The 18,510-nt window shown below is 37.4% G+C and overlaps 1 protein-coding gene across 4 annotated transcripts in view; it reads left to right on the plus strand.

The window, feature by feature from the left end:
* CHUK (component of inhibitor of nuclear factor kappa B kinase complex) overlaps window positions 1-18,510 on the plus strand; it is a 33,736-nt gene that overhangs the window by 12,607 nt on the left and 2,619 nt on the right. For 2 of the 4 annotated variants that reach the window (XM_059054700.2, XM_067024870.1), the window contains exons 10-19: window positions 1,968-2,162; window positions 3,037-3,139; window positions 6,195-6,318; window positions 6,709-6,860; window positions 8,555-8,616; window positions 9,580-9,689; window positions 10,359-10,408; window positions 15,861-15,957; window positions 16,250-16,397; window positions 16,948-17,078. In XM_059054700.2, coding sequence (XP_058910683.1) covers window positions 1,968-2,162; window positions 3,037-3,139; window positions 6,195-6,318; window positions 6,709-6,860; window positions 8,555-8,616; window positions 9,580-9,689; window positions 10,359-10,408; window positions 15,861-15,957; window positions 16,250-16,397; window positions 16,948-17,078 — 1,172 coding nt within the window. Of the gene's footprint in view, window positions 1-1,967; window positions 2,163-3,036; window positions 3,140-6,194; window positions 6,319-6,708; window positions 6,861-8,554; window positions 8,617-9,579; window positions 9,690-10,358; window positions 10,409-15,860; window positions 15,958-16,249; window positions 16,398-16,947; window positions 17,079-17,649; window positions 17,885-18,510 lie in introns of all 4 variants that reach the window. The other 2 variants (XR_010838850.1, XM_059054701.2) reach the window with 2 other exon arrangements.

The following is an 18,510-nucleotide window of genomic DNA, read 5'->3' on the forward strand; positions in this document are numbered from 1 at the left end:
CACACACATACTTATTTATAGCTCTGGTACAGTAATGTCTTCTTTAAAAGAACATTATTATTTTGAGGTTGTACAGAATAAGTTATGTGTAGGGTACTATTCATAGTAGTTCAGGGATGCTTTCTAGATGTTATAATAGGACTGAACTTTGAAGGATAAGTAAATGTTAATCCTGGGAATGGTCAGGAGGAAAGATTTACAGGCAGGGGAATGTCATGAACACAGAAGCATGAACTGCAAAACAGGTTGGTATTATTGCAGGGCATTTTTCTAAGGTGTTTATTACATTATTCAAGGAGAGAATGGCAGCTGTTTTATTTTCATTTAAAGAAGAAGTCAACAAAACAGTTACTGAAATATTTCTTTCCCTTAAAAAAAAAGTTTAGCGAGTCTACATATTTTTCCAGCTGTTTATTATGAAAAACTTTAAGTATGTAGCAAAATTGAAAAAAGTATACTGAACATTCTTTGCCGCTAAGAGTCTCTCCTTAGCTTTCTCTTCTTCCATATTACTTTTCTTCCTTTTCTTTGGCAGTCTCTCCAGTTGTATAACTTTAATTATAAACTGAGTATGGATAACTTCCAAATTTATCTCCTTAGTTGTGACTATACAACTCTCTGCAGAGTATTTATAACTGCACTTGGTGGTCCCACTTATCCAAGACATAATTCATTAAAAACTGAGCACATTTGCTCCGTTAATTACTTCTGCAGCTTTTCCTGGGCCTCTTACTTGCACTGTCACCCTTCCAGTTATGTAGGTTGGAAACTTTGGCTGTCTGACTATTCCATGTCCTTTAATTTACATAACCAATTATTTTGTGAGATTTATCTTTTGAATGTTTTAACAATTCTGAACTTGCCAGGTTCTCAATTTAGACAGCCTTCCATAGTTCCCTTTCAAAGTCCAAACTCTTAACATTGGTATTCAGAATCTACCTTGGTCTCATTTCATCCTGCACTTCCAGGCTTACCTCCTGTTATGCCCTAAGGGGGCATCATTTTAGGTACGTTTGAACTGAATAATTTATATTCTCTGATTATGCTCATCCCTTTCTACCTCTCTGCCTACCTTGTTGTTTTCTGCCTAGAAGAACCTTTCTTCTTTCAATCTTTTCTTCTAATCATTCTTCCTTTTCAAAATTTAGCTCAAATAGTGCCTCCTTTATAAAGCATTCCTCTCCGCCCACCAAGTAATCTCCTTTGGAATTGGCACAATATTTTACATCATTACAGTACCTATTGCATTTTGCATTGTATTTTAGTTCTTTTAATGTTTCTTAATATCTTTTATTTGACTATTATCCTATGGAGGGCAAAGATCAGTAAGTTACTCAATTTGCATACCCATTACTAGCACAACACACTAAATAGTATATACCATAGTAGGTACTTGTCAAATATTTGAGTGAACAAAAAGATTAATTTAGGTTGTATTTCCTCACCCTTTCTTTTGCTACCTTCTAGCTCAGCTTTAGTAGTGGGAGCTATGATCACCCCACCCTAGTTTGAAATATATCCTGTGTAAAAGTAAATGTCCACCTTAGGATTTTCATACTAAATTTCTGCTATTGTTCTTAGTGGACACTGTCACAGTGTGATATCTGCCTAGGCCAGCATGGAATGGAAGGTCTCAGCTGCTGTGCTTGTTCTGTAATCCATGTCAACTTGGAAGATTCCCTTCTCTTCCCCCCACCTTTTTTTTTTTTTTCCGGTACGCGGGCCTCTCACTGCTGTGGCCTCTCCCATTGCGGAGCGCAGGCTCTGGATGCGCAGGCTCAGCGGCCATGGCTCACGGGCCCAGCCGCTCCACGGCATGTGGGATCTTCCCAGACCGGGGCACGAACCCGTGTCCCCTGCATCGGCAGGCGGACTCTCAACCACTGCGCCACCAGGGAAGCCTGACCACTGAATCTTTTATGTAGCAAACGATCAATAGTTATTTCTCTTTTTTCTTATTTAAACAGATAGTACACATCCTAAATATGACTTCTGCAAAGATCATTTCTTTTCTGTTACCACCTGATGAAAGTCTTCATTCACTACAGTCTCGTATTGAGCGTGAAACTGGAATAAATACTGGTTCTCAAGAGCTTCTTTCAGAGACGGGAATTTCTTTGGATCCTCGGAAACCAGCCTCTCAGTGTGTTTTGGATGGAGTTGTAAGACAATTATAATATACCTAGAGTATAAGAAGTCTGTTTGCACAGAGAGGTTGCATGCCCTGCATTTTTGATGTATACTTGGAATCCTTTGGGGGATGGTCCGCATCTTAGAATTCTTCTTTTAGTTTTATCCTACTCATTACGCTTATTGCTTTGCAAGTGAAAAGATAGAAATGAAACATTTGTTGTTTTGAACTATGCATGACTTTCTCTTTGGTGCCACTTCCCTCCTCCCTTTTTTACCCCTTTTTGTACTAAAGCCTAGAACCTTCAAATTAGACCAGCAGTCTCATAGGTCCTGTCAGAGGATAGATGGATGGTAAAATATGATTTTGGTCATGACTCTTTTTCCATTTTTCTTTTTTCTTTTTTTTTTTTTTTGCGGTACGCGGGCCTCTCACTGTTGCGGCCTCTCCCTTTGCGGAGCACAGGCTCCGGACGCGCAGGCTCAGCGGCCATGGCTCACGGGCCCAGCCGCTCCGCGGCATGTGGGATCTTCCCAGACCAGGGCACGAACCCGTGTCCCCTGCATCGGCAGGCGGGCTCTCAACCACTGCGCCACCAGGGAAGCCCCATTTTTCTTTTTTTGACTTTATTGAGGCATATTTTATATATCATTCTATGGATATATGTTGTTAAGACTTCTTGCTTTTGTCCTTTTGGGTCTGGTGATTGTTTTTCACTTTAGTCCATACTACAGTTATTTATTTATTTTTTCTAAACAAAAGTTTAGACCTTAAATCTGTGAGATGTATGCTAATGAAATTGACTTCACCATTGGCATTTCAAAGTAGGAAATCTGGTGCTTAGGTACTCAGAGAACCTAGGATTTTCAAGGATCTTTTTTCTTAATTGTTTGTTTCTCTTTCAGAGGGGCTGTGATAGCTATATGGTTTATTTGTTTGATAAAAGTAAGACCATATATGAAGGACCATTTGCTTCCAGAAGTTTATCTGACTGTGTAAATTATATTGGTAAGTATAGTTCATTTACTGACTGAGCTTTAAATCTGAAATAATGTAATTTTGACTCAAAATGACTAGTAGAAATGGTCCTTTGGTGTTTCTGTTCTGTGTCTCATATTTCAGGTTTCTATATGTGGTGAAAGATGGGTTTGTATGGTTTGAAAGGTGAAGAGGTAGATTTTAAATCACCACCAGATCCCTCATTTGGGAGAAGACTTACTTTCCTATGGATAGGGTTCTCACATATAAAACAATGAATCTTCACTATTAATTAAGCCCACTTTTTAGTTTCTCCTTCATTATTTAAGCATGTTCAGATACTTCATTTTATCCTATGAATACTGCTTAACATTCAAATGATTTCACTTATCCTGAGAGAATTACTATTTTCTTTTGAAGAAGTTAAGTGATCAATTTCTGTCTACCCAAAACTAAAAACAAGCACAAAATTATAAAATTGGGCATAATGGCTGAAATTATATAATCTTTTCTTTTCATTAGTTTGTTTTTTTTTTTTTTTTTTTTTTTGCCGTACGCGGACCTCTCACTACCGTGGCCTCTCCCGCTGCGGAGCACAGGCTCCGGATGCGCAGGCTCAGCGGCCATGGCCCACGGGCCCAGCCGCTCCGCGGCATGTGGGATCCTCCCGGACCGGGGCACGAACCCGTGTCCCCTGCATCGGCAGGCAGACTCTCAATCACTGCGCCACCAGGGAAGCCATATTTTTTTTTTTTAAAGCAGTTATAGATTTATAGAAAAATTGAGCAGATAGTTAGAGTTCTTATGTTACTCCCCTCCCCCACCCATATAGCTTCCCCTATTGTTAACAACTTAAACATTAGTATGATACTTTTATTACAATTAATGAACCAATATATTATTATTAACTGAAGTTCATACTTTATTCAGATTTCTTTTAGTTTTTAATCTGATGTCCCTTTTCTGTTCCAGAATCCCATCCAGGATACCACATTACATTTAGTTGTCATGTCTCCTTAGACTCTTCTTGGTTGTGATAGTTTCTCAGATTTTCCTTGTTTTTGATGACCTTGACAGCACTGGTCAAATATTTTGTAGGATGCCCCACTGTTGCAATTTATCTGATTTTTTTTCTCATGATTAGACTAGGAAAATGGATTTTTGAGAGAAAGATCACAGAATTCAAGTGCTGTTTTCATCACATTATGTAAAGGGTACATATTGTCAGCATGATTAATGACTGTTAGTATTGACCTTGCTCACCTGGCTGAAGTAGTGTTTGTCAGCTTTCTCCACTGTAAGGTTTAGTCTTTCCCTCCCATTCCATACTGTACTCTGTGGAAGGAAATCACTATGCAAGAACCCACACTTCAGGAGTGGGAGTTATGCTTCCCCTCCTTTAGGGTAGGGTATCTACATAATTTATTTGGAATTCTTTTGCACACAAGATTTATCTCTTCTTTCCCATTTATTAATTTATTCAGTTATGTATTATATCAACTTGAATTCATGGATATTTACTTGATATTATGGATTATAATCCAATACTAGTTTATTTTGTTGTTCAAATTGTTGGAGATTACATTAGGAGCTCTTTCAGTTGGCTTCCTGTGCCCCTTTTACTTGCCCCATCAATAGGGTGTTTCTGTTTTTGTTTTTTTAAGCACTTCCTTACTTTCTGGCACCACATGGTATTCCAGGACCATCTTTTAAATTTCCTGCCCTAGTCCTAGAATCAGCCATTTCTCCAAGGAGCCCTGGTTCCTTTCATTTTAATTGAGAATAGTATTAGAAACCAAAATCTGGATACTTGGTATGATACTTGGGGTATCATTTCTAGGCCCTTTCAGACTTTATTTTTGACAGTATATGATTTTTTTTCCAGGCTCTCCTCACCCAGACTCTTTTTAAAAAGGTTTGGGTTTTGTTTTGTTTTGTTTGTTTGATCTGTTATAGGAAGCCTCAGGAGTAAGTGTGAGTATATAAAAACAGAAGAAAAGTTATTTGAGGCTATTAATCATTATTAGGGGAGGCAAAGATTTTTCCAGATACACAGCTTTATTTTTTTGAAGTCTGTTTCAGATAATGTGTTTTCTCAATATGAAATCTAGTGTAGTGACCTTTCTCTGAAGATTTTCATTGGAAAAGAATAACAGAATATAATTGCCACCTTAAGTATGAGATGAATCTCTCTTCAATCTTGGAGAATTTTATAATGTTAAAATGGAATTTCGGGCTTCCCTGTTGGCGCAGTGGTTGAGAGTCCGCCTGCCGATGCAGGGGACACGGGTTCGTGCCCCGGTCTGGGAAGATCCCACATGCCGTGGAGCGGCTGGGCCCGTGAGCCATGGCCGCTGAGCCTGCGCATCCGGAGCCTGTGCTCCGCAATGGGAGAGGCCACAACGGTGAGAGGCCCGTGTACTACAAAAAAAAAAAAAAAAAAAAAAAAAAAAAAATGGAATTTCATTGAACTTAATATATACCTGCCATGGTTTTAGAAAGAAGCATTCCCTTTACCAAAGAAAAGACAAGAGATAATTATAAATAGATAATTTCGTAAGTCTTACATTGAGGAAGGCATTTCTTATTAAGCAGCTATTTACTGTGTAATCATATACTGTAAAAAATAAAGTTTTCCTGAAGCTGGGTTGGTAGTCCAGGAGATGAAATTTGTTATTCAGAAGGAGAAAAGACTGTGGCAGATGGTGGAGGACGTGGGACTTCATTTAGATCTTCAGAGAAATAAAGAATTTGAATTAGTGGAGAGAAAAAAAGAGTATTCCAGGTTGGAGAGAAGCAAGGGAAAGAAAGACAGGAATAATTGTAAGCTTTGCGATTATGTAGTAATTACGTCTTCGTCATTTTTATTTCCCCTTGTATCTGGAGGGCTCATGTTAGGTGTACAGGTGTTCAGTAAATGTACATTGACTAAATGACACAGTAACAAGTGGTTCTTTCTAGCATCCGTTTCTAGTATCTATGGGAATGCTATTTGTATGGACAGGAAATCACAAAGAATAATGAATGAACTCTAGAATCTTAAAAAGTAACTCCCCTCTCCTTTTCCCCAACTTCTTACACATAGTACAGGACAGCAAAATACAGCTTCCAATTATACAGCTGCGTAAAGTATGGGCCGAAGCAGTGCACTATGTGTCTGGGCTAAAAGAAGACTACAGCAGGCTCTTTCAGGGACAGAGAGCAGCAATGTAAGTGGATTCTCTTGTTTACATGCACAGTGTCATGTGCATTAATGCTCAAGAATAAATTTTGCCAGTTTTCACTAGTCAATATCCCATGCAATACTATATACTAGACCAATTTGAAATGTAATATTCTGATCAGACTTGTAGAATTCTTACTAATAGTCTGAAACCATCCAGTTGCAAAAGCTTGACAGTAGTTCCTAAACAGTCCTAGTATAAGAAGATTGTTTTATCATAGAGTATCATGGGCAGGAAGTCTTTAGAGACCAGATTCTAGAGATAAGCTATTTCTCATAGAAACATAGGCTTTAGGCTTATGGCAATTTGAGTCTTTAAACCTGTGTCCAGTGTTTCTGAAATGCTTATATCTTTTTTTTTCTTGCTATGGTTTAGGTTAAGTCTTCTTAGATATAATGCTAACTTGACAAAAATGAAGAACACTTTAATCTCAGCATCTCAGCAACTGAAAGCTAAATTGGAGTTTTTTCACAAAAGCATTCAGCTTGACTTGGAAAGATATAGTGAGCAGATGACTTATGGGATATGTAAGTGTTGGGTAATGTATTTGAAAGAAGTGTCTAGTCTCTTAAAGCCATTTGCTATGTTGCCTTCTTAGCCAGTTGTTTCACTTACATTCATACTAGAACAAGAAAGAGGACATCTCAGATCATCATAAACCGTGTTTGGTTTGAATGTTAGTTGTTTTTTTTTTTTTTTAACCTTTAGTTGAGCAACTTTATTCCCCCCGCCCCACCTCCCGTCCCCACCACCACCACCACCACCACAGTTGGACTAAAATTGTTCAGCTTCAGAAAAATACAAAAATGATTTAAGAATTTGCAATTGTCAAACCTCATTTAGAAAATAGCTACAAAGTCTGTATTGGGGTGACTTCTTAGCCTGGGAAGTCTTAAACTACTTATCTTTCTATAAATAATAACACAAATAATTCCAGGGTTTTTGTTTCCTCCAAACCACCTACCATGGAGTCCCACTGTTTTTTGTTGTATGCAGCCTCCAATTTTTCAGTATTTCACTCCAAGTTTATCTCCCTTCAGATATACTAAGGAAATGTGAAAAGCAGAGTTAAAATTCAAATAATAAACCAAAAGGGTTGCCTTCAGCATTTCTATTTTCTTTCATGAAACAAATCTTTTTTTGGGAAATAAATCTGGTTTGTATACTTATCTTGAGCAAGGCATGTGTATTTCAGAATAAATGATCAGCAGTGTCTAGTTGGGTAAATAAGGTTACTCACTAAAGCAGGTTCTATGATTGTTGTTTTATTTCTATTTGTATATTATAGGCATTCTGATGAATGGCAAAACATTATAATTATTTTATCAAATTATCTTTGACTTGTCAGTTGTATATCTTATACTGCTGTTTAAAAAGTGATGTAGCCCTATGTGTGCTGATGTTAAAAGATCACTTAGGTCTTTAACGGCAGCAGTGTTTTAAGTTGGGGGGAAAAAAGCAAAGAAGGAAAAGTATATATAGATGGTCCCATTTGTGAGAGAAAAGGATGTGGGTCTATGTAAGAAGTGACTAACAAAGGTATCCCTGAGGATGGAGGGCAAGAGAGAGACTTTTCTTTTTATACCCCAATATAGTATTTGATTTTTTAAGAAGATCATGTTCATATATTACTTTTAAATTTTTCTTTCTTTCTTTTTTTTTTTTTTTTTTAAAGAGAAATCATCTGTGTTGGCTTCCTAGGGTTGCCATAACAAATTGCTATAAACTGCGTGGCTTAAAACAACAGAAATTTATTATCTCACAGTTTCAGAGGCTTGAAGTCCAGAATCAATGTGTTGGCAGGGCTGTGCTCTCTCTGAAACCTGTGGAGAAGAATCCTTCCTTGATTCTTCCTAGTTTCTAGTGGTTTGCCAGCAATCCTTGGCATTCCTTGCCTTGCAGCTGTAGCACTTAAATCTCTGCCTGTGTTGTCAAATGGAGCCTTCCCTTCATGTGTCTGTGTCTGTTTCTCTTCTCTTCTCATAAGGACACTAGTCATACTGGATTGAGTCCATCTTAATTTAGCTAATTGCATCTGCAGTGACTCTGTTTCCAAATAAGGTCAAATTCTGAGGTACTGAGTTAGGACTTCAGCATATCTTTTGGGGGGACAATTCAACTCATAACTCTGTTTTTGATGTTGATATGGCAAGGAGATGGGTAGGTCAGTAATTAAAGCTATGGCTATTTCTGACATAACCAATTAAGACTTTTTTTTTAGCCTCAGAAAAAATGTTAAAAGCATGGAAAGAAATGGAAGAAAAGGCTATCCACTATGCTGAGGTAAAATCATTGAGCTCACTTTGTGTGCTTATTAATTCCTGACGTCTGCTTTAGAAATTGTCTTTAGTTTTGGTTTGTAGAGTATTTTTCATGTCATTCCTGAATATCAGCCAAATATCTAGTAGATACTTTGTATATATAGAGGGAAGTACCATAGTGGATGAAAACCAAGGCTTTGGGCAAAAGAGACTAAATTGAAGTCGCACTGGGCTTCTGTTTCCATATGATATTATAGGGACTATACCTTTTTTTAATAGGGTTATACAGATTAAATGGGAGTGAATAACAGATGGTAGTTATCACTGTTATTCTTGTGACTGGTTTAGATAGGAAGGCTGGACATCCTAGTTTACCTGGGACAGTTTCAGTTTATACCTGTCTTGCCATAATTATCAATAATACTCTCAAAATTATGCTAGTTCAGACAATAAATTATATGGTCACACTAGGTATAGATCATTCTCTAGGTGGCAGATTCCTTCCTTACCCGGTACATCTGTCTGTGGTCCCACTAACTTGTTGCTCTTCTTGATGCCAGCACTTCCCTGAGGACATGGGTGGGGCGGTTGGTATCCTGGGTTGGGAAATCCCATGTCTTTATCTTTCTGCATCCTTATTCAAGGCAGTTGGGAACAAAAGGCAATGAAAATCACAGAACTGAGATGCGGTGGTTTTGATGGCCACTTTTCCTTGTTAGTGACACTTTTATCTTTTTGCTTCTCAGGAGGAAAAAGAAAATGCTAGTAGTCTACTGTTGTCAGGAGAGAAAAGAGAGAAGCCTAGGAATAAGTTGGTGCTCATGTGAAAATTACATGTCATAATCTGAAAGATAAAAAGGCTTCAACAAAATCAGTGTTTTGCATTAAATCACTTAGTTCTCTTACTGCAGCAAGTCATTCTCTGAGTTCTTTGTGTTGTGTGGTGGTGAGCCTGTCATTTCTTTTGTGTTTCATCATATTTTAGGTGGGTGTCATTGGATACCTGGAGGATCAGATCATGTCCCTGCACACTGAAATCATGGAGCTACAGAAGAGCCCCTATGGACGACGTCAGGGAGACTTGATGGAATCTCTGTAAGGGTGAACTCGTGTTGTTGGTGTTGGTGTCTGTAATTTTTGGTAGCAGATTATTCGTTCTTTGTATTTCTGGCAGATTAAGTCTATATGTGATTCTTCTCTACAGTTTTCCTTTCCCCCAATATATTGGCATCATATTTAAAAAGGAAGTGCTTTCTTAGTCACAGGAAATTTTGGAAATAACTCTTTGGGTTGACCTTTGCTTTTTAAATCAAAGCATCTTTTCATGTGAGTGTTAAGAAATTTTCAAGTATTCTAAGTTACAAACTATTTCCCTACTTACCATACTTCTGGTTCAAGGAAGATATTGTCTTATTAGATTCCCTAAATAAGGTTAACTTCCTAAGTGTTTTGAGTAGAAACTTGAGATTTTTTTTCTCTAATCACAGGTCATAATTTTTTCCCATTTAAGTGTTTCTGGTGCAAGGATATTATATATGTGATAGTAGATCAGAGCAGGTAGGAAGTATTAATATATTAAACTTTGCATCTTAAGATCTTGCTTATTACCCAGTGAAATGCTCTGTAAAATATTCATTGGCAATATGTACTTGCTTTAAAATGGGATCATTACTCTATTCAAATAATGTTGTTCATTTCAAGTTGGGGATTATTAAAGTCATTAAACTATCTTCACCTATAGAACCTTTTTTTTTTCTTTCATAGGGAACAGCGTGCCATTGATCTATATAAGCAGTTAAAGCACAGACCTTCAGGTAAGACACTTTTTCACAGTATACAAAGGCATTTTAGGAAACCATCACTAGCAAATTTAGGAGACTGGATTTTAAATAAGCTGAAGAATAAATTCCAGTTTTGGTATTGCCATTGAGATGTTTTTGGTACAACAGCTTTTAAGTTTGTGAGAATTTAAGTAATTAGGAAGGCAAAGTAAGAAAATTGAAAGAGAAAAAACTTTAAAGGGAAGTGAAAGAAAGGAATGAAAGAGAAAAAAGGAACTCCAAGAAGGGAAAGAGGAAGCAAGAAAATGTGTGGAAAGACGGGAAAAAATAAGTATGGCTCAAAATTAAAGAGATTGGAAAGGATTTGATACTGTGGGTTCAGGTGTGGAATGGGCAGAGGGATGCCCATGTGGTAATAGGCCAGAGCATTTACTTTGAAAATGATGCCTTCATCTGCATGTGGTCACTGATTGCTCATTTCATTGCCAAAACAATTCTGTTGAACATCTGCTGAATACAGAGCACGTTCTGCTGGAAAGAGCACTGGATTGAGAATCAGAAGGCTTGAATTCTAGATAGGGCACTTTACTGACCAAGTGACCTCAGGCAAATAACCTTTTCTCCCTGTATCTCATTTCCCTCTTCTGCAAAATGGGTTTGAAACCTAGCTTTCCTAACTCAGTGACTGTATGTGGCAATGTATTTGAGAGGATGTTTGTGAAAGTGCTTTGAAAACTATAAAGTATTATGTATGTGCAAGATATTATCCTTCAGTTAAAAACTGATTTGTTTTGAAGGGTTGTAGAAGAAATAAAAGGTGAAGTCTCTGCCCTAATTTGCTATATACTGAAATTGTAAAAATACAAACAAAACCCATAAGTTTTACACCTTAAAATTTACAAACATGCAAATTAATATACATCTTAAATTGTATTTAACAAATATCAAAATCTCCTCTATGTTGGTTTTTATTGTAGTAGAATTTGTTCAGTTAATTTCTACAAACATTCATGAGGTACATATACAATAGGCATCTAACCCTGACTGGAGGTCAGGGTTGGATAGAGGAGGTTTCCTGCAGGAGATGGTATCTGAGATGAGCCTTAAAGGATAAGTAGCAGTAGCTCGGTGAAAGGAGGTAGGCTCTTGCATATATAAGTATAATAGGTAAAGACATATACATGTAACAATTAGCATGTTTGAGGAGATGCAGCATGACTGGATTGTAGTTTCAGAAGGAGAGATGTGGCTGGATAATAAAGGATTTGGTATGTCATAGTAACGATTTTGGATTTCATCATGATGGCAGAGAGAAACCCTAAAAAGTTTTAAGCAGGGGAATGGCATGATCAGATTAGCATTTTAGAAATACTGCTCTGGCAGAATTGTGGGTAATGGATTAAAGTGAGGCTGGGCTAGAGATGCGCATTAGTTATAAGGTTGTTGAAGTAATCATGGCTCAGGATAAGGTGCGTCATTAGCTAAGGCAAAGAGCCTGAACTGTGGCAATGGGGTGAAGAGGAGGAGGGTAAGGCAAGAGAGAGATTTAGGAGGTAGAACTGATAGTATTGGGTGATGGATTTAATATGAGTGGCAGGAGATGGGGTAGAGAATCATGGATGCCTGCCAAGTTTCTGGCTATAGCAGCTGGTTGCATGGTAGGACCACTCACCATAATAGGAAGTATAGGAAAGATGACAGACTTAATGGGAAAAGAACATGAGATCATTTTTATACATGTTGATGTTAAGGTGTCAGTGGGACATTCAGATAGAGATGTCTAGTAGTATTATATATGTATGTATGTATATATGCATGTATATATAAACACACATACATATACATGCATACACACACACAGAGACATGTACATATATATATGGATTTAGTAGAGAAGTCCAGGCTAGATATTTAGCTATTTTGAGAGTAATCAGCCATAGGAATAAAGTGATCATCTTGAAAAAGTATGTTGAATAAGAAAACCAAGGATGGAATCCTAGGGAATAGCAACATTCAAGAAATGGCTAGAAGCAGAAGAGCCTACAAATATTGAGAAATGGCTCAAATATGTAGCAGGAATGATATTATGGGAATAGGACAGAGAGAGTTTCAAAAAGAAAGTGATCAGTAGGGTGAAATGCTACAGAGTTGTGGGTAATAAAAATGATAATGAAAATATTAACTGGACTTAGTATTTTGGATATCATTGGTGATCTTGGTAAAATAACGGCCTTTTGGGAACAGAAGCCAGATTGTAGTTGGCTGAGGAGGGAGCGGGACAGGAGGGAACGGAGAAGTCAGTCTAGATCAGCAATTCTCAAAGTGTGGCTCATGAACCCCTGAGGATTCCTGAAACCTTTTCAGAGGAGTCAGTGAGGTCAAAACTGTTTTCATAATACTAGGATGTTATTTGCCTTTTTTACTATGTTGACATTTTCACTGATGCTGCAAAAGCCTTGGTGGGTAAACAGCTTGCACCTTGGTTAGCATGAATGAAGGCACGAGCACCAAAGTATGCTAGTAGTCATTGATTTTCACTAACATGCCTTCATAGTTTAAAAAAATACCAGTTTTATTTAAGAGTGTCCTTGATAAAGCAGTAAAATTTCTATTTAAATCTCAACCCTTGAGTATATGTCTTTTTAATATTCTGTGTGACAAAATGGGAAGTACTCATAAAGTGCTTCTGCTACATACTGAGAGGTATGATGGTTGTCTTAAGGAAAACCACTTCAGCGGTTGTTTACATTGCTGTTGACTGGCCTCTTCTTTAATGGAACACCATTTTTACTTAGAACAATGACTGTCAGAAACACTACGGTTATTCAGATTTGGTGATGGGGCAGATATTTTCTAAAAATTAATGGAGCATGCCTATCACTTGAAGGAAAAAAGCCAACAGTATTGTCAATGATAAAATTCCATGTTTCCAGCAAAAAATTAAAATGTAGGAAAACGTCTGTCCATCAGCTGAAATTTGTCAGCTTCCCAATACTTAAATGCTTTTCTGATAAGATTGGTGGTGATATTAAAAAGATTTGCAAAAATGTAAAACAATGCCAATGCTCTCACTAAATTTTGAGGGGGAAATACAGTTATTTTGAATAAAAATGTATTAATAGATGAGTTTATTGTTATTTTTAAATGAATAAATTAATATTTTTATATTTCTTAGTTTAATTCCTGAAGAACACTTTGGAGTTGTTAAGAATTTTTGAGTGTAGGTATTCTGAGACCAGTAAGTTTGAGAACTGGTTATCTAGGCTATTCTTTCCAGAATCTTGGCTGTTAAGGAAAGAAGAGAGGTGAGCAGCTAGGAAGAGATGAAGAATCAAGGGAGGTCAGTTTTCAGAAGAAAGATATGAGCTTGTTTATGTGCTTGGGGCCAAAAGCCTGTGGAGAGGGAAGTCTCTGAACAAGTTTGAGGGGCTGACTCCAGAGAATAGTAGGAGGGGTTGGGCTTGTTGCCACTGATATTAGAGGGGGGGATGTGTGTGGATACAGACACTTATGTGGGTATAGGGGTTGGATGGTGAGGATCTTACTGCTTTAGGTCCTCCTATCCCGAAGTAAGAAGTGGGGTTATCGGTAATTGAAGAGGTGTGACGTCGTAGATTTAAGGAGTATGCTAAAGATTTTTGAAAGCTGGTGTGTGCAATAGCAGATGTTGCTGATCCAAGACATTTATTAAGAATCCAGAGTAGAAGTGAAACCCTGTGAATTAGTTACAACAGAGAGAATGATAGTATAATTTTTTTTGTTGGTAGTAGTTAGTAGCTTGGATACAGAAACTGATAGAGCAGGTGGTTAGACTGATCTAGGGTTAGGATCTTGCTGACAATAAGAGGACAGAAAAATTGAAGATATTGACAAAAAAGTGATGTAAGTGATAAAAGTTGTGGTTAGAGTAAAATATTGAAATTTAAGATTTCAGATAGAGCAAGGCTAATTTTTTTTTCTTTAATCGATATTCATTACTCTGTCTTCTGGCCAATGAATCAGATATTACAGATGAAGTTATATAAAATTCCATCCATTGACTCAGTGGATTAACTTCCCACAGTCATTGATAACATCTGTTTGGTTTATTTTTATAAAAACTTTGCAGTAGCCATGCATATCAGCATATCACAGGACCTAGAAATAAACTTGCTATCCAGGTAGCTTCTTTGAACTGATCGTCACCTTGAGTGACAAACTAGTTGTGACAAGAAATTGTGTCTGTTGTTGGGGCTTATGTAATCATACTTGAGGTATGGTTTTTGGTGTCTTTTCCAGTTTAGAGTTGCCTTGAGACTTTTGTTCAGCTGAAAATGGTGAAAACCAACTTTCTTCATTCTTTATGTTGGAATAGGTTAAAGTTCTGAGGTCTTTGACCATTTAAAAGAGCTAGTTAGTTATATGGGAAAGCTGTTGGGCCTAGCCCGTGGGATTTATGAAGAAGTGCTGTTTGGAGAGGAGCCTTTTTGGAGTCTCTATCTGGTTGTTGTTGAGGGAGAGACAAAGAAAAAGATGTGTGGGGAATCAAGTTGAGTGCTAGGTGAGGTCTTTGCCGTGCTAACAAAGGACACAACTTTTTTTAAACCTCTTTCAATACTCCTTTCATAGGAAAATGTGAGTAACAACAGTAGCCGTCTCACAGGACTTCTGTGAGGGTTAAATGAGAAAATTTTAAGTAGAGAATAGCAAATAATAATAATAATATTTTTGCATTCGAGACTAATTATTGTCCGGGGAAATACCAGTATGATCCATGAGCAACCTTCCAATGTTTTAAAACTTAAATAGCCATTTTCTGAAATACTACAGTTAATTGTAGTTGTTTGTTTGTTTGTTTTTTAAATGAGATGGCATCTATAATGGTAGAACCCACTCATTTTGACCACACAACCATCCCATTTGAGGACATTTGTCAGCTGGCAGTTTTCTTTAAGATTTCATACTGCCCTCAAACTGAATTTTCGAGGTGTCTGCAGGTCCTTTTATTAGTGCATCAGATTTGACTTAAGTTGGTCAGCTTTTTTCAACGTTTTCATGGGTATAAACAGGTAGATAAACATGAAATTCCAAGCAAGCCTAGCTGGGATTCCTTCGAGTCAGTGAAAGTTTGATGAATTGTCCTACTGCTTCTAAACAAATTATGTTAATCATCCAAGAAAAAATGATCTCTTGTCCAGAAAGCTGCATATGTGTCTGGGGCTTGGGTTAGTATGGGTTAAGGATAGCCAAGATGATTCTTCTTAAAGCTGAAGATACAGTGATAAATCTATATATATATTATATACACACAAACACACAGACTTCATTATTAGTTATATGATTATTTATAGATATATAATCTTAAAATCTTTTATCTTAATTTAGTTTTGAAATAAATGGAGATGTTAATTAAAACTAGTTTCAGAGTTTTAGGAATTTTTTGTTTTGGAGGCTGATATGTTCACGCAGAAGAGAGGTTATACCTACTGACTGAGATCTTTTATAGATCACTCCTACAGCGACAGCACGGAGATGGTGAAAATCATTGTGCATACTGTGCAGAGTCAGGACCGGGTTCTCAAGGAGCTGTTCGGTCATTTGAGGTAGAAATATTGTTTTCCTTCCTGTTGAAAAGCCAGGATACTTTTATCATTTTCCTTTCAAAGTGTAATACCCTTTTCTGGTAAATATACTAGAACCAGGAAGAGTACTGGCAGTACGTTGGGAACCCTAACCACAGCTGCATGCATTTCTGTGTCCTGTTTGTGTGCATTGCTTTGCAGATCAGTCATTAAATCTATGCTGATTGTGATTCATTCCCCCAGCTGGGTTTGGGAGTATGGGGTATAGTCTTGGGGGATGTATAAGTGTCTGACACAGATTTTACCTCTCCAGCAAGTTGTTGGGCTGTAAGCAGAAGATTATTGATCTACTGCCCAAGGTGGAAATGGCCCTCAGTAACATCAAAGAAGCTGACAATACTGTCATGTTTATGCAGGGAAAGAGGCAGAAAGAAATATGGCATCTCCTTAAAATTGCCTGTGTAAGTAATTTTTAATGAATTATGTAATATGACATTGATTTGCTGTTATTCCCTGCAAAAGGGATTTTTATCATCATGATCTGTGTCCTCTTGAAGACGTGTGTATTTTATGTTGGGTTGATGCTCATGTTCTTTGCTTGGTGTCTCACTAGCAATTCTGATACAGGACTTCATGATCATCTTTCATTATCTCTCTCCTTTCCGGTTTCCTGTTTTTATACTCCTCTCAACCCTAGACCACTGTGGTATCCCAGCCCAATTTGGGGGTAGATGTGCCTGACTAGTTTAAAAAAACAGTCCTTTGTTCAACTGGAGGGGTTTTTATTCCAACTAAAGTAGAATAGAAGGATAGATACATTTGGTTTTAGTCAATGAAGAAAGGGGTCAAGGACAGGATAGTTAGTAGGGGTGTGTAAAAGTAGAGATAAGTTTATACAGAAATAGTCTGGTTATGCATAAAAGCAGTGATAGAAATGTTAAGTCTTAGGAATATGAATGTATGGAGGTGCTTGCTTGTAATCTTTTTTTTTTTTTTTTTTTTCCCCTTCAGACACAGAGCTCTGCTCGGTCCCTTGTAGGATCCAGTCTAGAAGGCGTAGCCCCTCAGGCATCAGCATGGCTGCCCACAACTTCAGCAGAACGTGAACATCCTCTGTCATGCGTGGTAACTCCTCAAGATGGGTGGGTTCACTTTGTTACAATAGATAGTTGTATTTTCAAGAGCAGTGGTAGGAATGAGGCAGTAGAGTGCAGTGGTTAAGACATATTCTTCACTGCCTTATAGACCAGGATTGAATCCTGATTGTCTCTTTGTAATAACCTTATACAGTTAACTTGACTCTTTTAATGTTCACATTTCCTTACCTGTAAAATGGGAAGTGTTGTGAAAATTCAGCTAGACAGTGTATATAGAATGCTTGGGAAGTGAATCTTCAGCAAATGTTACTTCTTATTAGCTCAGTCCAGGTTCTAAGCTTATCAAATCTTTTAGCCAAACTTTGTTCCTCACTTAACCATTTATCTCTGAGAAATTATGCTATCTTTTTGCAGTTATCATTTTAGGGCCCTTGACCAACCCTCTAATGGAATTGAGTTTAATCTACTCAGTTTATAACATAGTATTTCTAAAATGACTTTTTTCAGTGCTTTAAATCATTTTTGCAAATAACTCGTTTGAAGTCCTATATTTTCTTTTAATTCCTACTCTTCTGCTAAAAGCTGAATGACTATCCATTTCTGTTATTTTTCTCAGCATAAGATGTGCCATATCCAGAGCCAGTGGCTCTTTGCTAGCTTGTGTATTGTTGCTTTTCTCACAACTCATGGAGACCTCTACAGTACCAGCATTTCCTGGAAGCTCTGCCCATAATTAGTTTTGCAGAGGTGCAGCCATGTAACATCACTGCTCAGGAGGTCATGCAGTTGCACATTCTCTACTCTGCTTTTATGAGAGAAAAGCACATGGCAGGAAGGCAAGCTGATACCAGGTATTTTATCTTCTTAAAGCAAGCTCCAGGGTATATCATGGGGTCATTATGCATTTGGCCCAATGTAATACATCCACAGCTATAGCATAGGCTGTAATTAATTATATGCACTTGAGGAAATATTCCATTAATCAGAATTGACACAATTTAATACCTTTTTGCTTTCATTAAAGGCATGTAGGTTTATTAGGGGATGCAAATGTTTGCAAATGTTACCTCTATACAAGTGATTTTCAATGTGAGGTTGTGGTTGTTTGAAAAAGTATATTCAACAGGAATTTTTAAATACATTTTCCAGTAGGAATACATTATAAAGGAAAACTTCAGTTATAATGTACCTGCGGTACTTAACCACCAAGGATTGGGAACTGTTGGCCTCAATTTTTCTATCTGTTGAATAAGCTGAATGAGAATTTAGTTCTAAGCTAATACTGACTATCTTCCATGGCTTAGAACTGATTCTAGTCGGGTAGGGACTGAGGGTTAGTAAAAGGTAAGGATGGAGGCCATATGGAAGAGGGAAGTGTAGAAGGTGGAAACCAAATTCAGGATTTCCTTCAAATACAAACTTCAGGGATACTTCTTGGTTCTGGGCAGCTCCCCATCACAGGTTTCTTCTGCTGTCC

Source organism: Kogia breviceps, chromosome 2 (genome assembly GCF_026419965.1).
Source record: "Kogia breviceps isolate mKogBre1 chromosome 2, mKogBre1 haplotype 1, whole genome shotgun sequence".
NCBI classification, from domain to species: Eukaryota; Metazoa; Chordata; class Mammalia; order Artiodactyla; family Physeteridae; genus Kogia; species Kogia breviceps.